A 23,207-nucleotide genomic window follows, 5' to 3' on the forward strand; every position below is an offset into this window, starting at 1 on the left:
ATATATTTTAGTAATTTTAAAAGACAATATAAATATTTATAATCATCCTTCTATTTATAAATGAGAATAGTCGTTTGGAATAAGATGAATATGTTGGTATTACACATTCAACACAGCTAATAATTTATGGTGCTTCCCCCAATTGATATTTGTGCACCACTATTTTTTTCACACATGATCATACACATTTGTCTGTGAGTTATTAAACAAAAATATTTAAATTCGTAATGTTGTAAACCGAGTAAAACATAGATGAGGGAGAATAACATTTCCTTAATGTAATTGTCCTATTATTACTTTATCTATTCCTTATCTATTAAAAAGTTACAAAATTCCCATAAGGAAGATTGATACATAGTTACACCCTATAGAACAGATAAAAAATAATGTTTACCATTACATTTATTTACAAATGGCTAAGATCAAACATAGTGTCACGTGAATTTCTTGTCTTTTTTTAATCAATTTTTAAAGGATGCGAATTTGTTAAATAGTCATGGGATTATTTTGACTGGTCGTTGGGTGGCAATATCATGCGATGGTGTAAGTGGTAGTTGGAATTAGCAAAATGGGCTACTCAAAGGTTAAGGGGTGTTTCCAACTGTGTCTCATTCTTTATCTCAAGTCAATCATATATTAACACATAGATAAACTAATAAATTTAAAAACAAAATATAATAAAATGAAACATTTTGATTGATTTGGGACATGAAGTGAAACACTATTTGAGACATGTAATCTCCATCCATTTTGGAAGCGATTAGGTGACCCAATTCGAGGTTTAAACCTAGTTACTCTATTCAATTTGTATAAATAATAATCCAAACTCATTACCACTAATGTGATAAGGTCTATTCAAGCATAATTTGATGTCTAAACTTTAATTTTATCGAACTTATTTTATTTAACTCATTTTCGTATCATTAGTGGTGGTAACGAGATTGGGGCTCATGGTCATTGAGGGGAAATAGAGGTGGTTGAATTATATTTGGGATATAGGTCATAATCATGGTTGGGGTAGTGGTAGTAAACCTTTTTTTCTTCTTAAAGTATTAGTTTTCCATTTTAAAATAGGTAAAATGAAAAGAAAAAAAATTACATCAACTTTTTTCAAACATTTTTTTAAGGAAATATTATTTCAAGATAAACCAAAATTGTCAAAATAGGTTAATACACCAAAATTGTCTTAAATAGTTATTTATTTATTTATTTAATATAATTATTGTTACACTTGTTATTAAAAAGAAAACTTTGAACAACCAAAATCAAACTTTGGTATCATTGAAGAGTTACTTATAATGTGAGTTTATAGTTTTTATGGTATATTGTTGTTTTTTTGGACGTTCTAAACACCGAGTAATTATTGAAAAGTAGATTTTAAATGCTATAACCTATTTTTTCTTTCTAAAGCTATAAGCTTACCTTAATTTATATTTAGCAAATGATTTTAGTAGCTTATTGATTGAGTCAAAAGTTGTAAACTATATGAAAAGTTACAAGCCAATATCTGTTTTTGAAAGTTACAAACTTCGTTCAATTTTTGTCAAGTGAAAGACTATAATGGCTTACCGAGTGAGTGTCATTTGTTGGAAGAGACAGTCACACACTATAAAAGAGATTAATTTCTTACCCAAAATAATGGAGAGATACACTTGGTAGTACAAAAAAATTAGAGTTATTCAATAAAACTAGCTTTGTAACTCGTTGAAATTTAAAACATGACTAAAACGTACATCCAATATTTATTTATTCTTTGTTTAGTTATTTATTAATTAAATCATTATTAATTGGATTAGTTAAATATATAAATAATTTTAAATGAAAATTTTCAATTATTTATTTTAATATTTTATTTATATTAGATATCCAATACTTTTATTTATTTGGAGACAAAGTGAGAGAAAAAATAATAGAATTTTTGTTGTTGGAGCAACTAATATAATTATTTAAAACTTTAAAGATAAAATTGGAAAATAAATTATTAAAGTTTTATTTTCTAAATATTGTTTCAATTAGCTTTTGAAAATAGTTTTTAAACTGTACAAACCCATTTTCAAAAGCTACAATCCCATTTCAATTTTTGGTTATCGAACCACTTTAATAACTTATTAACTGAGTTATAAAATTACAAGCTACTTGAGAAACTATAAAGTATAAACTCATGTTGCCAAAAACTATCAAGTTAGTTTTGATGAGCAAATCCACAAATACCAAAATAATTAATACTGAAAACGTTCTTTAATATGATTGTATTTTTTAAGGAATCGTATCTCCTCTGTATAAGTTGTAAACTTTTGTTATTTTAATTAATGTAAAAGTAGGTTGGGACGTGAATATGAAAAAAAAACAAATTATAGTCAAAAGCTTTAAAAAATTATAAATGATATTAAATTATGAGATATTGAAGTATTTCCTTTTAATATCTCCACTAAATCCTAAAAGATTAAATGTTTGATTCTCATGATAAACATAATTAGAAGAACATTTATACACCCCTAAAAGGGATTAGTTCCTTACTCACTCATAAATGATGAAATATCATTAATTGTACCAAATATCTAATGTTATTTAAATTTTTATCTATCATAAATCTACAATATTGTAATATAATAAAATATTTAAATGGATTTCATACTTCAAATCTAATAATATAATATTTAAATTGATTCCATGCTTCAAATCTGAATTTGTAGTAATCAAGAAAAAATTTGTACTATAAACATGTATAAGATTTCACAATAATAAACCATGAAAAACTAACAAATAAAAGCAAACGGTTTGCAGCAATAATGCATACACTCCTCACCTAATTATTCATCCATATATGTTTGAGATTGTGATTCATTCTCTTTCTTGAATGATATCTTATTCTCTATTTAAGCTAATCAAAATCTTACTTTTTGATACTTTTAATTTTTTTATTCATGTAATAATATATTATTGATTTAGAATAGGAAACAAAACACAATATAGGATACAGTTGGGGATTGGTGCTCGTTATCCTCCAAACACACCCTTACTTTTCACTCTCTTTCCTATATCACAATCACATGGAGTTGGCAAAATAATAATGCTATTATTAATCCTTCTAAACCACCTTCATCTATGTCTCTTATTTTGGTACCATAATACCATTCCCTTCTAACGTTGAACATCTATATCTAGATTTTGTTCATTGCATCTTAACTAAAAAGAAAATAATATGTTTAACCCTGATAAAGACACTACTTCTTTTTCTTTATCTTCCCTTTTGTGTGATGAAGACACAACCTTCTTATTTAGCGAGGAATTTGATGATGGTAATGAAAATATTTGCACTCACTCATTGAGTTCATGGCTCATTTTGGACCACACCATGACTTCTTTTGATTATCTATATTACTTTGCCTGCATTCTCTGTCCTGAGTGCCCAACACAACCAATTGTCTCAGAAGCTCAGCAGTATATTGTGGCCATAGCAAAAGGTAATTTAATTAATGTACAAAATAAGCATGTTTAAGTTGAGGGTAAGTGTCGGCATAACGATATGATTGTTTTTCTTCGGATAAGACTGATACACTATCCAGACCCCACTAAGTAGAGCCTTGTGTATCGGGTCACTCTTTGTATAATCATGTTTAAGTTGTACCGAAGTTTTTTTTTATTGTGTGTAGATCTTAATTTGATGGATTTTCGATCATCTCCAATCCTCATTGCCATGGCAGCCACACTAATGGCAGTTTTTGATGATGGGTTAACAAGATAAATTATGGATTGTCATATAAGAGCAATTCCTTCATGGGAAAACCAAGATAGTGTGAGTTTATTGTTGTTCATTAAGCACTGTTATTTATGTTGCTCAAAACCTTCTACTCTTTTATAAAGACACACATTTTCATTGTTTTTCATTATTTTGTTTAACAGGATCTTCTGTTTTTCTATTACAAACTCATGCAAGAAAAATTCAGAGAGAAACAAAGGCGAAATTGGAACACTCCTACTTCAAGTTTGACATACCAATGGAGTAACACATTTGTTCCTGACTATTATTCCATTACTTATATATCTGAGAATCAACTTACTTTTTACGATAAAGAAAATAGTCCATCTTAGTTTAGAGTCGGTAATCTCTTACCCTGCAAGCGGAGAGGCTTATTTGTTGAGTTACATGTATCTTAATTTTTTTCAATCACTTATAGAATAAAACATGCTGCTATAATATGTACACCACTTACATGGAATGGGAGTGAATTCAGATTACATAACATTTTACACACACACATAAACATCTCTCTCACTTTTCAACATATAAACTGTAACAACTATTATTAATACCCCAACATTATTATCATGATGATGCATTAATGACAAATTATAAAGTCAAGTCCTTTTAAGAGCTAAAGCAGACAGAGGGACCAAACACATGAGGGAAATTGCTGCTACAAAGGAAAGTACCACAGCCTCACTAGAAGTTTGGCAGAAGTTTGTGTATCCTTGACATATAGCTATCCAATTTGCATCTCTACTACCATTATGAGACAAGTACACTATAGCTGTTGCAGATGAAGCAGCACCTGTTGCTACACCCATCATAACCTGAAATTCTACTTATCAATTCCACTTTATTCCAATTACTTGTATATCTATGCAACATGAACAAATAAAAAATAGTGAAGAGTTTTATTTTGTTAATCATATATGTATTCATGTTGGATGAAAGCTTACTATGTCGACGATCATAAGTCCAAGCCTTGGCCCTATTGTATGAGGTCGAATAATGCACACATAAGAGAAGGGAAGAGCAAGGATCATGTATCCACCGATTACTCCATTTGCAACCACAAAAAATCTGCATATATATGAATGAGAGAAGAAAAATAGATCAACTAGAGCTAACTGATATAAGATATTATAATGTTGATACATACATAAATTTCTTAGTCTAATAATTAACCACATACATAACATTCTTCGTCTATATACAAGTTAAAAATTTATCTAGTGCAGTGAATGACACATTATATGCATTTTTTTATCCAGTTTTCTTAATGAAATCAATACTGCAACAAAAAATATACATACTGGAACATGGGAAAGTCAGTCCATTGAGCATGAAACTGGAGGAACTGTGTGAAAAATGGAAGTATCTCTTCATTGGTCCCCATGGTAACAGCACTACCCAGAGCAGCCCCAATAGCGCCGAGTCGTAGGATAAAATCTGTGATTGCAACTCCTTTTTTCCACCCTGGTCTTGGGTGTGGGACAGCCTTTGTGGAAACTGAATATCCAGAAAGAGGAGCAGCCCATGTAACAGCTTTTCCTTTGTCCTTTGTTTCTGGCTTTGTAACTGTAGTTGCCTCACTGTGTTTCCCTGAGTCCATTAAAAACTATGTATAGATTTGTCTGAATTATGGGAATGTTACAATATTATTTGAGCTTTTCAATGATCAATGAGGTGGAGAAACTTTCATATATGCACCTTGAAGTTGAAGCTACTTATAATAGCGTGTATCAATGCATGTGGAAAATGAATTATTTAAGGGAGCAAAGGACAGTGTGATTAAGTGAATGGGTTAGTTATTTGGGTAAGTGCTTCATGTTGTGGGAAATCATGGCAGTGTCTGCATATCAGAATGCTGAAGAGTTGTTGGTAGAACCTACTCCACCTTGCCTAAAAAACAATTCTTGTTTGATACTAAGATTCTCAAGTATTAATAGCAAGTGCTATATGATGATTGTTTATTTTGGCCTTATCAATATACCCAAATTAATCTGGCGCAATGTATAATCTGTATAATCAAATACTTATGAGTTATGAGTCATTGAATTAACAATTTAGGCTTAATTGCACTTTTAGTCGATCATCTTTTTCAATTGTTTGATTTCAGCCCCTTATATTTGTTGTGTAATTCTCTTGTTCCAACTCACATGGTTGTACAAATATGGTTCTTTTGTTAAGTTTCCATTCAAAATTGTAACTACATCTACTACCTGACAAACATATTCTAGCATAACATTACACATTGCATTCTTATGTAACATCCAGAATGATTAAGTGCAACTTTAGTTCTCATCTTTTTTTCATGTGTGCAGAATTTGTTCCTCTGTTTTTTGTTCAATTTTCGTCTAACCTACATGGTCCTACGAAATTTCCCTTTTCCATACCTTATGAAAAATGGACAAGCGGACCCACTCATACAAAATTATGAATAACTATTTGTGAAGTGTGATGGAATTAGAACGTTAACCAGTACTCTAACAAGTTTTTTAGAGATAGTAGTTAAGATAACAAAACAGAGAAGTTAATCTATGAGATAATGAATCTAATATGGGAATTAATCAACTTCATTTTGTAATAACTTCTTATTTTTTTTTAACAAGTACCGTAACAATACGGTTAACAAAACTCATTTTAATATGACATGCCATTCAGATGATCATGGATCTTAAGTTTAGGACAATTAAATAAGATATCGATAAGTATTTATTTGAGGAGAAGTATCAATCCAAGATACAATTATATAAGACATTGATAAATATGTCATTCGGATAAAATAAATTAGTTAGAAGACTAAATCCTGTATATAGATGCATAGGTGCAGTAATAAAGATTTTAGGATTGTTTTGATGTAGGAGAGTACATGGTTATCTATAGCCAGAGAAGAAACTGAAAGAATCAGGTCATTGTTTGAATCAGGATGAATGTCTATTTTACATTCAACTGAAATCAATTCTAGAACCAAAATAAACAGTTTGCTGTTTAAAATTGCAGTTCTATTAATCATAGAACTTGAGCTGCAAGAGAAAAAAACATCAAACTGGATTAATTTTTATTTAAGAAAAGCATAGCATAAAAAGGCCATATAAAGTATACAAATAAATGCATTAAACCTAAATTATGAAAGCAAAAAAACACATTTACAGAAGGATGCTCCATAGAATAGTACACCTTATCAGTCTCCATCACGTAATTTTATAAACCAAGAATGACAGAAAATGAAAATATAGGACCCTTTATCAAATTTTTCTACTCAGCTCATGAATTTGAACATTGAATACTGAAGTGCCCTCCGATGTACATATTGACAGGAATCATGTTGATAATTGCAGAGCTCTTAAGACATATAAACCAGCAACATGTCAATTAGGATCTACACGACGGTAGAGTAAGGCCTCCACAACAAGCAGCAATTATAAGGTAAAGAAAGAGAACAATCAAGACAGTCAATAGCAACCTGTCAAAGATAACAAAAAAACAGACATGTTAAGGCAATGGTAGCAAGAGGGGGGGGGGGAGTCCAGTACTCTTGCCTTTAAACAACTTCAGGTCTCCCAAATCTAAACTATACACTTTCCAAAATATAAATTCTTTGGATAAACCTACTGTAAAGTGAATTCTTCTCTACCGGTCTGTTTGTGAATTGATTATTGGAGGACAACGAAGAGAAGGGAATGACTTTGGAGCTCTGAAATACACTTGTGATGTGACTCTCAAGCCTTCCATTTCCCTTCCTTCCCCTTAAAAAACCAACTCACAAACAAGCCCTAAAGTGAAAGTGAGAGTGTATTCCCCTTGATTTGATGAAGTGCATGGAAATCTCAACCTACTAAATAATCTGAAGGATAAATACACCTTTACTTGTTTACTTCAGAGATTTTTCCATATTCTTCATATTAAGCATATAAATAAATTTTACTCACAGGAGTTTGAAATTTTTCATCCAAAGAGCTCTTCGAAGGCGCTTTGACTGCTTCCTAAAGTGAAATGCATTGTCTTGCATTGTTGATGTCTTATCAACAAGAAGTTCAATCCGGTCACCTCTCTCCAATATCTTCTCAATGTTATCCACCATGATAGTTCGTATCTGTATGACAGATTGGTAATTCTAATGTCACCAAGTGAAGAGACTTCAATAATCACAGATGCATGATAGCACATCATTAATAAAATGAATACATTACAGCATCATAAAACTTGAAATCCAATTCGATCTTCACTTCTTGGGATGAGCCATGCTCCTTGTAATGGCACCAGAGAATTTCAAGTAAAAGTGCCACTTTTGCTTAGGCTACCAACTTGTTATCACAAAAATCCTATAATAACCCATATCCTGGCATTCATTTTTTGCTGAAAGTACAAACTGAGGAGCAGAAACAAATGAATTGAAATCATCTTATAATTTATAACATTTGTGTTTCTCTTTGGCCTGATAAACCAGATTGGTTGTTGTCCTTGTATAAACCAGATTATATGTTTAAACGAAATTATCTGTCATTTGCAGTCAGTACCTAGCATCAGAACCCGGGGAGACAAAGCAATTGGCAACAGAAATAAGGGTTGCATATTATTTAAACCAGAACACAACTTCACTTATCATATCATGAAACTTGATTAGCTTATACGGTATCCTATTCTCACTTCATATTATACTAGATAAATAAAATGATGAGGATACATGAGAAAGACAAAGTAAAGAGGGATAAAATTTTCTTTGAAATTCACTTGCCTCACCAACTTCACCCCTCACACGGTTGAGGGTATCAGTACTAGTATTGCTAGAAAAAAATTCCATTTGATGATGCAAGACCCTTGAGAACTCATCATTCATTGCATAAGCTGGTGCGTAATTGGCAACTCTACCATAGTTCTTCATAAACCTCATTTGGATATCTTCCAAGTATGAAAAAGGGATTCTCCCTGGACAGAAAAAATGGACATAATAAGCACACAAAAACAGTAACGAAGACTAGAAAATCACAGTAACTGCTTGGACTAGGGTTTTGTTAATGATTAGTTATTGCTAGACCAACTTGTTAAAATTAACAAAGAGTATAGCCTTTCGGCTTTCACATTCCAACAACTTCGAAACAACTTTCTATAGTTGGCTTCATAACAGGAATCCATATATAACTTCAGTAACCACTTTGTTTGATTTTAGTACAAAGCTGCTGATTATTACAATTTGCAAATTGTTTTACTCATGAAAAGTTAAAACAAAAGATTTGCACAAAAGCAATCGAATATAGCAATCAAATTATCAAGGCCAGCCCTAATTCACAAAATTTTCCGACACAAACACTATAGATCTTAATAGTTTGTGGAATCAACAAAATTCATCTCGTAAATTGTTCAAACGAACATCTATCACACCACGCTGTAGAATATAGATCCTAGGTTTTTACCACAAGCGTATCGGATCATATAAATCATGATTACCTAGTGAACATAACTTTCAGTAATTGTGTGTACGAATTACAATTACGGTAATAGTTATAAGAAGAAAAAGAAAACGGAAGTGTGAATGGTGAAAAGAACTCACTTCCAAAGGTATCGTTGGCCATACAGAGGTAGGTGAGGCCATCGGATCGGAGTATGTGAAAGATGTAGCGATCCTGAGAGAAACATAGCCTGGAATCAGTCTCCGCCGGAAGCTTCTCGAGTAAACGGCGGGCCACGGCGCCCGGGTTTCCAGTGACGGCGCTGAACTCGGCTAGCACCACCGTACCTCTCGCCACCAAGGCGTATAGGATCGCCATAGGGAAATTGGCGAACAGCTTTTTTCTGCTGCTTGATAATTAGCGCCCCAAATCATTGAAATGTTAGGTATTATTTTAATATTTTTACTTTGTTACACATTAGAAAATAAAATAAGGAAATTAATTTGAGTTTAAAATATATAGAATATAGTATAAAAATTAGTATATCAATCCACTGATTTGTATTATTTTTTAGAGAGATAATGATGATTAAAAAAATATTTATACAGTTAGTATATATAATAAATCCTTAATTTATTTTGCTACATTAGGTAATGAATTTTTTGTTTAACTAAAATATTCCTTTGATGAACTATTTTTTTTTTCTTTGGAGAAAATGTGATCCTCGATTATAACCAGCTTTTCTAAATAAAAAATCAAAATTTTAATAGTTGATTTAATGCTATGCATAAGATGTGTCAGTATATCAATGTCTAGTTGTTATAGTTAAAGACTTTACTATATATGTTTGTGTAAATTTTTTGAGAAGGTGACACTTAACTTTTAGATGGTCAATATATTATACACAATTATCTTTTACAAGATACTTCATACACAATTATTTTTTTGACAATAAATAATATATTAATAATATAAAAAACACGTCTTCTTTATATTTCTTGCTCCCAGTAATTAAATTTTACTTTTAATTATACATTATGTCAATTAAAGTCTTACAATATTTAACCAATATTTCGTTAATATATTTAAAGAATTATATATATATATATATATATATATCGGTGTAAAGATTTTTTTATAATATTAGTGAACAATACATAATTGTTTTTACATGCAAAATATATCATACACGATTGTTTTTTTAAAGGATATACATCACACACAATTATTTTTTTAATAATGAATGATATACGTGTAATATTAAAACACTTACATTACCAAAAACCCATAGCTGTTAAATCTAGATTTTGTTAGCCACCGGCATGTCGAAGGTTGTTGTGGAATAATAATAATAATTACTTATAAAAAATAAATTAAGGACAAGGCACATGCTCTTGGCTACCACTGATTGGTTGGTGACTATTGTTTTGACTCTATATTACATAATTCTCTAAGTCATGACTTAAGGTTGAGTGATCTTGCTAGAAGTCTAAGCATGCCTTTGACTTAGAGTTATAACCAATTAAGTTGTTCCCATTCCCAAAGTGGTTCTTGGAGTTGAATCTCATCATTATTTACATTCCAATTTGTGCTATTTGATCCACAAACCTCTTGCATAGAACCATTGTAGTCTCCTACTAAGTGTGGAGTTTGAGATGAACATGATCTATCCACCACTGCAACAACTCTGTTCTCTTCAATCTCATCAAACCTTGACTCCACTCTTTTATTCTCTAATGGACGCCTATCAAATGCTCTGAAGCTTCCTGATATGATATAAACCCGGCACAAGCTGAATTCCCTCCTCAACTATGCATCAAAAGTTATGATTTTTATCACAAATTTTGGAACCAAATTCAACCAAGATTTACAAGATACCTATGGTATTATATAGATTATATATATACCTGAGGGGTGGCAGTGGTGGATTGATTAGAGGGTTGAATGGCTTTGTACTCATTCATCTTCCATTTGGTTTTCTTTCCTGTAGGAGCTTTCCCTTTATAGAAAACCATGGTTTTCTTCACCCCAATGACATTGTTATCAGAAGAGTAAACATATCCAGGAGAACCTGTAGCTTTCCAATATCCACAAGCAGTTGTTCTGCTTGGTCTTCCTCCCCTTGCTTCTCTTTCTTGACCTGCTGTGAAGAAAAACCATTGCTCTCTGTCCCCACGACATAGCTCCCCAGCAAGTGCTGCAACAAAATTAACACATTAGTTTTAATACCGACCGAGTTAATAACAGTGCATAGATATTATACTCATTTATTTAATTACCCGGGAGGGTCGAGGGTTCTACGGCATTTATGTCAATGACTGGGATAACTCTGTCTATGGCGTTTATTTGGCCTTGGAGCTTGTTGTATAAATAGAAGGAAACAAGCTCTTCTTCTGTTGGGAAGAAGCGAACACCAGGTGGAAGATTTTCCATAATTGGTTATATATATATTTGGAGATGCTACTATGCTCTATAGGACTTTGTTTAGTGTTACTTTTATTGCATTTAAATTTGGACTAAGTTGAATATATACACATGAATGGAAATGACTAGCTACAAAAAGGTGACGTACATAGATAGAGACATTGACAAAGACAAAATTAATAAGGTGATGGTGGGGTATAACATTTACCGTGTGATATTAGAAAATTTGGCTCAAGTTTGGGATAGGAGGAAATTTCCACGCGGTTATGGGAGCAAGAAAACGTCTTAGCAAAAGAATTGAGTACCTTTATTATGGTTATATGCCTATGTATCCAATAAAACACCCTTTTGAATTAGTCGTCATCTCTAATAGAAAAATATTACTAACAAGAAGAAGAAAGAAAATAAATTATCCTACCTATCTCATCCATTCAATTGTTGATATGTGTACTCATTTTATCTTTTCTTGTAATAAGTCAATTAATTAATCGGAGAAGGATCATTTGTCTCTCAAGCCTATCACATAAATAAAAGAAAAAATTTAAAAACAAAAAATAACATTTTAATTTATTTGATACATGGAATATGATATTATTGGTAACCTAACTTAACTGTTTCTGCTTTAACTCTAGTTTTACAATGTTATTATTTTCCATTGTGTCATCTATCTGGCTTTCCTTCGGCTTATCTAATAGCTTGGAGAGGTGCCCAAGTCATATTTGTTTTAATTTGCATACTTTATTGATATTTTTGTATTATTAAACTTAATAAACTTGTCACGTTTATGTTTATTTTTGTGTGGAAAAGTTTATGTTTATTTTATTGATTTGTTTTCATTTTCTTCAAAACATAAGAAATGGGGGGGAGGGGGCGTATAATTTATTTATTTTTCTTCTTTCTTTCTCTCGTACAAACTCTTATTTCTCTCTTTCTTTCTCTCCTACAAACTCTTATTTCTCTCTCTCTCTCTTCCTTTTGAGTAAAAGAATAATTAAAGAAAATTAGTGAAAAAGATTGTGGCTGTCCAGTTGTTATTTATGACGTTTCTCCAGATAACTTGAATCAATGCCACATTTCCACTTCTATATATTATTGAATCCGAAGAAAAAGAAAATCCATTTTTCCTCTTAACTTTTTTTGCTGGCACCATAAGATGGGGAAGGAATGCAAGTATATAAGACTATGAAAGAACCAAACCAACTCAAAACTCGACTTATTATTTAATTTGATAAACTTAGTTCATAAAATAAATGAGTCAAAATTAAATAAAAAATTAATTTTATTAAACAAATAAGTCGAATTTGAGTTATGTACATTTCGAGTCATTAGGTTCAGACTTTTATATATACATATATAAGTCACTAACATATTTATTATATATATATATATTAAAAAGTATGCATCATTAGATATACAATATATATCTATAACTTTTATATATATATATATATAAAAGTCAAACAACTCAATTCGAACTAATGAGTCGAATCAAATAGTTCGCAAATCAAACAAATTTAAAATGAAATATAATTTATTTCAAACTCCAACCAAATTTCGAGTCAAACAAATATTTATCAAACTGAATCGAGTTAACTTCTCATTCAACAATAAATAATTCCATAACGTAATATAGAAGAGAGCAAAGGTTTTTGTATACGTGATCAAGGTACCGAAGACTGAATCATTTTCACTAAGGCTCCAGCTGGTCTGGATAGTGAAATCTCTATATGAATACAAGGTCATCAACAACCCATGACCCATCAACTAATTTTAGTCTTCAAGTAGATTATAGCTCCACCCCAGTTTTTATGGATATAATTTTATTTTCTGAATGAGCTAGCTTTACTATCCTATGTATATTTCTAACTCAAACATATCTCCCACATGAGATTAAGTATTAGCTTGGGAGTTGGATTTTAGAGGGAAAAGAAAGCTTGAGAATCATTTCACAAATGTATTTTATGGCTTATAAATCTTTCATTTTCTTTTATTTCCCTTCAAAATCTAACTCTCGAACTAACCTTAATGGTATTGGAAATAAATTTAGGGGACAAAGGAGAAAAGTATAAAAAGAGTCACGTCTCTTCTGGCCCGCTTAAAATCAAGCAGGATGAGAGAAAAATTAGGTAAACATATAATTTGCTAACTCAATGTGCATCGGTGTTCCTATGACCTAAACGAGTACCTTAATTAGTGACCCATACAAAAGATATTTTCCATTCTAAATAGCACATAATTGAAATATTTATGTTATTCGTATATCAACTATCTTAGTTGTTCAATAATGCATACATTTATCTTTATTGGGCACCTATTTTTTTTTTATATTTTCTATGCATTCATTCATATTTTAATGTCCATGAAAAACATTATTCTAATAAGCATTATGCGGGCACAGATGTTAAAACGGAGTTAGCTCACTTAGTGATGATAATTCTATAATTTAAGCTCTTATTAGTGGATTTTCTGTAATTCATAAATGTTGGTTATTGGGGTCCTTTTTTTGTTATGTACTAATGGAAAAGTTTGCTAACTAAACACTACCTTTCTTGTTTGGTTGTTTCGAACAATCCTATGTCAGCCCCCAACACTTGCTACACCATTTTCACATCATATGCTTCCATTTACATGCTCTAATTTAAAGTTGCATTTTTTTGTCGTTTAGTTTGGTCTTGCTGGCTCTATCATAACTCAGAATAGATATATTGTTGATCTTGATCTTTTGGCCCCCTCTTTCTCCCTTCAATTCTCTCTACATATGTAGAAAACATATATATATAGAAAAAAATGTATGTGAAATGTATAAATTTTATAACTGTATCATTCACCATTCATCTTTAATTATCATTAACTCTTCAAAAAAGAAATATAAATGAATAGTAGATGATGAACTGATTAGTATAAATGTCTACACTGACAATACATATATATCACACTGATATATACATAATTGACTTGGACCACCGGCTTGTGATAGTTAATGCTTTTGCTGTTATGCTGGTTGACACAATCAATATGATCACGGGCCTCATATGAGTCTATGATATCATGTCCATCTGTTCCTATCTTCTTTTAATTAAGTATTTGTAATTGGTTGGACATGGATGCTTTGGTCAAATATTTCATTATTTATGAAGCTGTCGCCTAATAAGATCATCTGAAATGTATATTCCGACAAGAGAAGATGTTACTTTCAGGAGTATTTGTGATTGTTAATTAAGAAATAAAAAAAGAAGCACGTTTTTAAGTAAAAAATTAATGATGCTAAAATGAAGTGTTTGTTTTTTAATTCCTTAACCATTATACCCGGGATGAATAGTGAAGGAATTCTTGAACAAGATAGAATTATACATCACATAAAGTTTATATGGAAAAAGTACATCACAAATAATATGTTGGACAAAGCAATACAGTATTTCTCTGCTTTCATTCAAGCTAGGAAATAAGCTTTCTTCTCAAACTATCATAAACTATATACCACAACTAGATGTGGCATTCTCGCACACTAAACATGATGCATCCATAAAATATGTAACAAACAAGCTAAGACCACACACATATATATATATAACAGTCTATTGTTCCACAAATATATATTATTACTCAAGTGATTAGATATATATTTGAGTTGAACACGAGGTGAAGCCATCAAGGTATTCCAATGATGGGGATGACGGGTACATAGAAACTGCTTGGTGCCAAACCCCACTCTGGAGGAAGAGGAAGATCCACAGTTTTTGATGAACCAAGTCCATTATTTGATGCCTTACATTTTGTGTTTTTGGTGCATGATGTCAAGAAACTAAGAGGAGTGGAGATGGTGTAACTGTTCTTCTCTTTGTCCTTCACTATTTGAGAGACCTGGTTTTTCCTTGAGGCATAAAGCTGTACTTTTCCAGCGCCAATTTTTGCATGGCAACTTAGAGAAGAAGGTTTTGTGTTGTCTGAGGGAAGGTTAACCTTGAAGGAGCCATCATCTTCAGTGGTTGCTACACCCAGGTTTTCTACACCTTCACACTTCACTAAAACCTTAATATCTGAAATCATATCAAGGAAACATTTTTATTTTTCTAATTTTCCCTCATGTTTGATAAATATATTTATTTCAATAAGCTATTTGAGCTACCCTCTGACTTATGACTTAAATTATTTCACATTTATCACCTAGCTGACTTATTAGCTTTCAACTTCTAACAAGTTTTTAGCAAAGCTTATAAAGTTTCAATTTTCTTATACACTTCACCTATATATATTATATTACTATCAATTAGTCGTTCAAAGCATACCCATAATAATCAAGATACATGATGAACATAAATTAATGCAAACAAACATTAATTTAAGCTCAAAGGGCTAGTAAGTGAGGAATGAGAGTTAGCACAAACCAGATAAATCGTAGTGTTGAGTGCAGTCAACGCATAGGACTTTACCCTTAACCGTTGGACATGTGGAGTCAACAATTTTGGGTAGAGCTAATGCAAAGAAAAGAGCTGCTATGACATAATGAACATATGCCATGAGCAATGGAGGAAGAATAATGCAAAAGTAGTAAGTAGACAAGTTTGAATGGTAGAGAAATTATGAGTAGAGGAAGATAAGGTTGAAGTTTATAAATAATGGGTGAGATATATAGAGTAACCATATTAAATGTAATGGGCCTAGAGCTGACATTAGTTGTTGGTTTCAACAGATTGTAGTTAAGATACCTTTGCTACACTTTATATCAGCATAGTATGAGGAGTTGTAGTTTCAAATCCACAAAAATATTTACATGTTGACAAGGTCTAATCCAATTTTTATATGAAAAATGTTGTTTCAACATACATTTTCAGACACTAGGTTTTCACATGAATAAAGTATTCTATTTTATATATATAGTAGTGTATTGTACTTTAAGGTCACGGTTTTAAAACTGTTGAAAGTAGAAGTCTAGCTATCGTAGACTAAAAATATAGTAGTGTACAAATGAAAAGTGATTTAGTTTTTAAAACAGCATAGCTTCAGGGTATGCAAAGATTTCTTTTCAGTTACAAAACATTGTTAACTGTAACTTAGTAAAAGGTGAAAACAACAAAGAAAATTAGGATAATTAAGATGTAGGATATAGTGCACAGTTTCTTGTTATTACAAATTCATTCTCTTAACATAGTATAGGATCCGGGTATATGAAAACAGTAGGAAATATTCTGTACATCAAAGTTTGGACCAAATTTCAACGATGCATTGAATTTTTTAGGTGTGACCTGAGAGTCATGGACAACAGCTGCAGCAGTTAGATATGAATACTAATGAACCCTCAGTGGTAGGTCATTACTGCCCTTAGTAGGACACCATCACACCACTAACAATTATAATTATTAAAGAGCGTAATATTTATATATTGTTTGTGTAAAAATTTATATACAGTCAATACATCATTTACTATTTATTTGTATTTTTTTTGTTTAAAAGTCAACAATGATAAACATTTGATGAGCTACTACTGGACTAGTAAGTTATTACTAATAATAAGTTGAAAATACCAAAAAAAGAAACATCTGAAAACAGTATATTTTTTATATTTTCTAATATTGATTGATTCCACTAACTTCATAAATGTCATGGGAGTTATCTACTTTTATAAAACTCTAAATGAACAACAACAACCATAAGCTCAAACTAGGAAAGTCGATCCAATAATATATCATATATGGAGGTTTTTTCCTATGGAGGACGAATCATCAATTTGCACTTTATACTTTAGAGGACATTATCAGTCTTCATTTTCATGAGATCTTTACAAGGGTGAGAAAACAGATATCAGAATGAGAGAGGTGCAAAACATATTGCAGCATCAACTCCTGCATCATGAGGAATTAAGTCCTACACTAACGATTCATGTTCCACCGTAGCTTTAATAGTTTATCCTAATTTCTGTGATTCACTTTTTACCATTTTACTACAAAAATTTTTTTTCCTTATAAGCTACTACAAATTAATTTAGGAGATTATTTTTGGAGAAATGTCAAGAAATATAACGTTTTATGATTTCTCAAAGAAACTTAACGTGTAGCGAATATTAGCGCATATATGAAAATATTATAAATTTTGAAACTTGCATTGTTTAGTAATTGGATTTTATAGTTTATAGAATTTAGTATCCGGAGGAAAAGAATAATGTTTGCTATCTTATTGAAAATTCAAAACAGAGCATGGATTTAAATATTTATGCATAGAAAGTCATCTATCATTTATTTGTATTATTTTTATTTAAAAATCAACGATAATAAAAAGAATTGTAAATAATACAATAACAATATAATTTTTTTTAACTATTTGTGCATATATTTTTTTCTCTTATGAATATCTTGTTGAAATAACATTTTTGTAATTAAAGTTATATTCCATTCAATTAGGAACAATCATATAAAAATAAAAATGTTTTATATTTTTATTTTAATTGGAGATATGAATTGAGACAGATGATATTTGTTTTAATCTTCAAGTGATTAACTGGTTGGAAAAATAGCAATGAATGCATGTGGTAAATGAAATACTTTGAAGAAATTTCTTTCAGCATGCAAAAGTATCTGGTATGCTATTGCACATGGAATATGTAACATAGTTTATTGTCAGCATGATTTTGATTTTTTGCAAGGATGGCTAGACTTTTAAGTGCTTTACTATGAGAGCTGAGAAATCTCTTATTTATTTTAATTAATCAGGATTAGACTGAAATTATAACGATTAAAGTGCACTCCAAAAGTAGTATGCTGCTTAGTTATTTAATACTTTTTACTTTCCAGTTGACTAGAAAATTAAAGTGCACAACATCATGAATTGATGCAAAACTAAACTTTGCATTGCCTTTTGCTTTTGCATGATCATCTTAACACATAAATAATGATTACCTACCTCACTTGTTCTATATAGTCCTCATGCAATCAAACGCTTTCTTTTCATAGTACAATAATATTGTCCACCATCATTTTATGAAAGCCAAACCTTCCACATGCAACAATAAAAGAATATATTGTGCAATAAAACCACATACCAAAGATCACTTGTCCCAAATAGTGTCACATTCTCTATCTCAAATCAATCAAAATATTATTTTTTATTATTTAAAATTATTTTTTATTCACATGACAATATGTGATTGGTCTGGGATATAAAATGAGATATTGTTGGGGGCGAATGATCCTATCCAAAACCATGACCATTCCCCAGCCACTCCAATCGCAACAGTATTTAATGAGACAGAGACTTTGTATGATGCATATTAAGAAAGGGCATTATTTTCTTATACGTTGTCGCCGAATTATACTATCATTCAAACCAAAGAGGGACCATATAATGAACCAATGGGATATACAGAAAAAAAAGAAAAAGGCAATGTTTCTTCAAATAAAGCACGCGTAATGATATAGTTGATTTTGATGGGTTTAGGTTTGCCGAATTGGACACTTGATCTATTGCGATCAGAATGAGAATTTTTTGTCGATATTATTGAGATGGGTTTAGGTTTGTCGACCATTCCATGCATGTGCTACTACTACTACGTAATCTTGAATATATGGTTTTTATTATTAAGAATAATTGAAGAGTTTATGCAATCTCTGGCCAATTGACAATAAAAGAAAGAATGCTTGCATAAGTCTGAAATTCTTACGATAAACTCATTCATAATTCATCCATGTAATTAAGATTGAATCCAAATTTAAGTTATAAGGGATGATGTAGTAGTAAGTCATTTGAGAACATTATAGTTTGCAAATGGGTGGTTACTTTAAGTATAACATATTTGTTTCCTTAGGTAATAAAATGACCCAAGTTTAAATCTTGCTATGAAAATATCTCGACTAGGGTAGCTAGCCTTATTATGATGTAAGTATTTTCGACTTGAATAAAATTGTATTTCATGAGGAATATTGATAGCATGACTAAAAAAACATCTAATTTTGAAATTTAGAATAATCTCAAGTGACAGAACTCAAAAGCAAGGTTCCATATTTCATTTTATATTTATTGGTAATTTATTTACAAGTATTATATTTATTGGAAGAATTATTAAAGCTTTACTTTGTATGAGATCCTGATTTTTAATTTTCTCACTATCATCCAGTGGATACGAAGTAGATTTTGGCTTGTTATCCTACCTGCATTAAGAAACAGCTTTGGGTTGACTGGTTGTGATGTGGTTTTCAGCTTCTGCTTCCACAACTGTTGTTTACAGAAGTTCAGGTTAATTTGTTGTTTGATAATTAAATTTTTAAAATTTGTAAAACAATCCTTATTATTGATGTTGAATAAATATAAAATAGTTGATGGGCTACAAGTAAATGACAATACCATCATAATAAAGTATCTCGTCATATAAGGGAGATAAGTTATATCATTCAGCCAACAAAGTTATGATATTTGTCATATTTAATCATTTTCTACCAAAATATTTCTAAAATTACAAAAGCAGTATACATGTGATATTTTTTACTGACTGGAAGAAATAAGTTATTTTCTGGTATAAGGAAATACTTTATTCTGATCACTGTGCAACTTACCTAACCCAACAAGAGGCCCAAAACACACACACACCACCCGCTCGCACAATAAACCCAAACCAGAACAACTTGTGTTATGCAAAAATAAGTTATATAAATCGAGCCATTCTAAAGTTGGTGAGTGTGTGACCATGGAGCTCAATAACTCAAAGCTAAAACCAATTCATCCTGCAACATCTGTGTGGATTGGACTAGAAAAGAATAGTAGGGAAAATTAATAGCTATAAGACGTGCATACCTCATCCATCCCCAACTCAGCCACGTTTTCTTGCAAGGACCAAGACCGGTAAGAAAAGATGTGGGAACTAAAACCAAATCCCGCTCAAATTCAGACACTAAAAAGTTAATTAAGTCATTGATATGTACTCGGAAAGGAAAAGGAAGTATCAATTAATACCATGATTCTATTGTCATCACACTACAATTATACACAAGTGAGTTTTAGAAGACAACTCATGTGGACACACTCCTCTCTTTTCTTACTTGGTTGCTGGCTCATGCCAGGATCACAGAGAAAACCCACCTAATTCACCTGCTTAACAGTTGAACATCGCATGCAGTTATTGTCAACCCTCAAGGCTACTACTTCTAACCCTTGATCATTTTCTCTTAAGTTATTTATCCTCATTTAGAATAAAGCATATTAGAAAGCCAACAATGCTTACATATGATTGGAGCATATGGGCTCACAATCACATCCATTTAAGTTGTTAAATATATTTAAATATGAAGTCTCATGTTAGATATGAAAGAATGAGTTCAAGAGTTTATAAGTGGAAAAAACTAATGAAACCATTATCTTAAGATTTTGGTTTAAGACATGGTATCTTAATTATGGTTCAGAAAACTATTATCGTAAGGTTTTAGTTCAAGACACGGTGTCACAATTATGAGTCTTTACTCTTCTCATGTCCAATAACAATGAGACTCTCCGATAGTTTGAGGCTCTCCAATCACGGACAAGTCTAACAAGTTGTACTAGAAACAATAGTTCGGCAAATATATGGTGACTCAAGGGATGAGGAGAATTGGAGAGTTCATAGGTGAAAAAACTTGTGTAGCTAACTATTACCTTAAGGTTTTGGTCGAATAGGTTATGGTTCACTTGAAGATTTCTACATCTCATCTCATAATGAGATGATCCCATGAATCCATGATGTTCTCTCTTTTCCTCCCCTAGTCCCCTTCCATACTTAATACGTACTCAGTGGATAATCTGCTACTTTTATCACCCGCGCAAATCCACATAGAACTCAACTATAAATACTTTGACAACAATGAATAAAAGAAAGTCAAAGATCCCTACATACCATTCTTTCATGCTAACAAGACTACAGAGTAAATTCAAGCACAGTCTTCCTAATTATTTGAAGGAATGTCATGTTGATATTGAGAAGATTCACCATATGAAGTTTAAGATTGAGTTGAACATATCAATATGAAAGCCGATACTCATGGAAAGCTAAAATCTCAACAATTAGCTGTTTCTTATGAGTTTACAATAATTAAGTTCCCAACCTGCAACCCTTTTAAAAAAAAATAGGTGGACCAGAAGAAACAAGACATAATCTCCTCTGGGAACCTTTTTGGAGTTTCAAAATGAGCTCAAAAAACCATCTATTGAAAAAGGACTAAGAAAAACTTATTTCTTTCCAAATAATGAGAACACAAAAGAGAAATAAACTAACATCAAACTCAACAATTTGCAATGGCCACTTATAACATACTTTAGTTGATTTATACAAAGTTGACAAATCATCAGCTATATCTTAAACTCCATCCTAATGTAACTCATTCTAGAGCACATGGCAGTAAACTGATTCGCATCCTACAAATTGAAACTCAAAATACATTGCAAGAGTGACTTCTGGATCATCAACTACCTTTGTTAATTAGTCTCCATACTAGTGTATTGTAGCATTAACCCATCCCCGAAATATTAATAATCAAACTTTGCGTGTTTCTGAGGCAAAGAAAGAAACATTAAATTCAGAAACTGGTTGAACCCTACGAATTAAGACAAATATGCATTAACAAAATTCAAAAAAGTTGACAAAGGAAAATAAACCAAACCCTAATTGCCGAATCAATCAAGGAAACCTATTTGGCGCCAAACAGCATTTCTCACTCGGCGTAAGTCCCTTCCCTTCAGCGTCCTCCCTGCCCCTTCCAGCACCGAGCACGCAAGCATCGGCGCAGTTGCCGAGTTCCTCGCCACAATCTCATGTGGCGGCAGCATCTCCTCTTCCTTCTCCTCGTCACCGTCATGTTCATCGAATTCGCGGTGCCTCCGCCGCGCCTTCATCATCTCCTCCGACAGAATCGGAACATTCACCGGCGCTGACTGGTGGTGTAACTTGAGGGAGAACGAGGAGGAAGATGAGGAGTTTCTATCCTGCAACAGAGGCCTAGGAATGAGGCGCGAGGAGGAAGAAGAAGAAGACGAAGTGGGAGATGAAGATGAAATTGAGGCCTTATGGTTATGGAAGAGTTGAGAACCGTTTCGAAGGTTAGGAGACGTTTCGTTTTCAGGGAGAGCAGCGAGGATACCGAATGAATCGGGAGGGGTGAAGGGGAAACTCCTATGGTGGCGGTTAACGGAGGAATTGTGGTTGGGTTGGGTGTTGTAATAATCGTTTGTGAAGAAAACGACGTCGTCTTCATGAAGCTCTTCCGTGGTGGTGGTGGTGGTGGCGGTGGGCGGTGAGGAAGATGAGACGCCGAGGAAGCGGTCGGTGGGTGTGGGTTTACGGGGAGGGAACCGGTTTGGAGCGTTAAGATCCATTCCGGTTCAGAGATTTGATTCGGTGAGGGATAAAGGGAAGGATAGTGCAGAGGTTATAACCAAACGGTGGTAAGGCTCAACGGAATGGATTAAGTAGTGGCTATGCTTTTTTCTTTCCATTTTCTTCTAATAGAAACACTTTTATATACACATTAATAACTATTTACTGAAATGGTCGGTTATAACTTATAACAACCCCTTTCAAAAGTTTAATGTGAATGAATCATGGCTAAATAATGGAAGTTTAAGGCATAGATATGACACTTGGGATATTATATTAAGATTCATTATTTTATGTATCATTTGTTGTAATTGGTTAA

The 23,207-nt window shown here is 32.0% G+C and overlaps 5 protein-coding genes across 7 annotated transcripts; all 5 read right to left on the reverse strand.

Moving 5' to 3' along the window:
* LOC109354060 (casparian strip membrane protein 5-like) lies at positions 4,224-5,904 on the reverse strand. The gene is made up of 3 exons (XM_019596412.1): positions 5,062-5,904; positions 4,705-4,828; positions 4,224-4,575 (listed from the first exon to the last, which is right to left on the reverse strand). The coding sequence occupies exons 1-3, from the start codon at positions 5,358-5,360 to the stop codon at positions 4,360-4,362; spliced, it is 639 nt and encodes a 212-aa protein (XP_019451957.1). The 5' UTR covers positions 5,361-5,904; the 3' UTR covers positions 4,224-4,359.
* Positions 6,849-9,584, reverse strand: LOC109355256 (vesicle-associated membrane protein 714-like). Of its 2 annotated transcripts, none has more exons than XM_019598308.1 (4): positions 9,300-9,584; positions 8,487-8,677; positions 7,681-7,844; positions 6,849-7,214 (listed from the first exon to the last, which is right to left on the reverse strand). In XM_019598308.1, the coding sequence occupies exons 1-4, from the start codon at positions 9,514-9,516 to the stop codon at positions 7,124-7,126; spliced, it is 663 nt and encodes a 220-aa protein (XP_019453853.1). In that variant the 5' UTR covers positions 9,517-9,584; the 3' UTR covers positions 6,849-7,123. The 2 variants fall into 2 exon arrangements, with proteins under 2 accessions (XP_019453853.1, XP_019453852.1); XM_019598307.1 differs by having other exon boundaries at positions 7,681-7,865.
* LOC109355255 lies at positions 9,754-23,016 on the reverse strand. 2 transcript variants are annotated; one of them, XR_002108642.1, is made up of 3 exons: positions 22,138-23,016; positions 20,622-20,625; positions 9,754-9,765 (listed from the first exon to the last, which is right to left on the reverse strand). XR_002108642.1 is itself a non-coding variant. In XM_019598306.1 (2 exons), exon 1 carries the CDS (start codon positions 22,885-22,887, stop codon positions 22,189-22,191), a length of 699 nt encoding a protein of 232 aa, XP_019453851.1. In that variant the 5' UTR covers positions 22,888-23,016; the 3' UTR covers positions 21,794-22,065; positions 22,176-22,188. The 2 variants fall into 2 exon arrangements, 1 of the variants encoding a protein (XP_019453851.1); XM_019598306.1 differs by lacking the exons at positions 9,754-9,765; positions 20,622-20,625 and adding an exon at positions 21,794-22,065 and having other exon boundaries at positions 22,176-23,016.
* On the reverse strand, positions 10,427-11,686 carry LOC109355254 (NAC domain-containing protein 90-like). Its single transcript, XM_019598305.1, has 3 exons — positions 11,418-11,686; positions 11,046-11,335; positions 10,427-10,947 (listed from the first exon to the last, which is right to left on the reverse strand). Exons 1-3 carry the CDS (start codon positions 11,569-11,571, stop codon positions 10,651-10,653), a joined length of 741 nt encoding a protein of 246 aa, XP_019453850.1. The 5' UTR covers positions 11,572-11,686; the 3' UTR covers positions 10,427-10,650.
* LOC109355257 lies at positions 14,929-16,165 on the reverse strand. The gene is made up of 2 exons (XM_019598309.1): positions 15,948-16,165; positions 14,929-15,599 (listed from the first exon to the last, which is right to left on the reverse strand). Exons 1-2 carry the CDS (start codon positions 16,078-16,080, stop codon positions 15,211-15,213), a joined length of 522 nt encoding a protein of 173 aa, XP_019453854.1. The 5' UTR covers positions 16,081-16,165; the 3' UTR covers positions 14,929-15,210.

This window comes from Lupinus angustifolius, chromosome LG08 (assembly GCF_001865875.1).
Source record: "Lupinus angustifolius cultivar Tanjil chromosome LG08, LupAngTanjil_v1.0, whole genome shotgun sequence".
NCBI lineage: Eukaryota > Viridiplantae > Streptophyta > Magnoliopsida > Fabales > Fabaceae > Lupinus > Lupinus angustifolius.

Coding starts and splice junctions, on each gene's coding strand:
- LOC109354060 (XM_019596412.1), bottom strand. CDS start 5,360: ATGGACTCAGGGAAACACAGTGAGGCAACTACAGTTACAAAGCCAGAA. Junction 4,829..5,061: donor ACTGACTTTCCCATGTTCCA/GTATGTATATTT, acceptor ATATATATGCAG/ATTTTTTGTGGTTGCAAATG. Junction 4,576..4,704: donor GACTTATGATCGTCGACATA/GTAAGCTTTCAT, acceptor GTAGAATTTCAG/GTTATGATGGGTGTAGCAAC.
- LOC109355256 (XM_019598307.1), bottom strand. CDS start 9,516: ATGGCGATCCTATACGCCTTGGTGGCGAGAGGTACGGTGGTGCTAGCC. Junction 7,866..8,486: donor TGAGGGGTGAAGTTGGTGAG/GCAAGTGAATTT, acceptor TGGTGACATTAG/AATTACCAATCTGTCATACA. Junction 7,215..7,680: donor ATGAAAAATTTCAAACTCCT/GTGAGTAAAATT, acceptor TATCTTTGACAG/GTTGCTATTGACTGTCTTGA.
- LOC109355254 (XM_019598305.1), bottom strand. CDS start 11,571: ATGGAAAATCTTCCACCTGGTGTTCGCTTCTTCCCAACAGAAGAAGAG. Junction 11,336..11,417: donor AGAACCCTCGACCCTCCCGG/GTAATTAAATAA, acceptor ATTTTGTTGCAG/CACTTGCTGGGGAGCTATGT. Junction 10,948..11,045: donor CCACCACTGCCACCCCTCAG/GTATATATATAA, acceptor TTTGATGCATAG/TTGAGGAGGGAATTCAGCTT.
- LOC109355255 (XM_019598306.1), bottom strand. CDS start 22,887: ATGGATCTTAACGCTCCAAACCGGTTCCCTCCCCGTAAACCCACACCC.
- LOC109355257 (XM_019598309.1), bottom strand. CDS start 16,080: ATGGCATATGTTCATTATGTCATAGCAGCTCTTTTCTTTGCATTAGCT. Junction 15,600..15,947: donor TCAACACTACGATTTATCTG/GTTTGTGCTAAC, acceptor ATATGATTTCAG/ATATTAAGGTTTTAGTGAAG.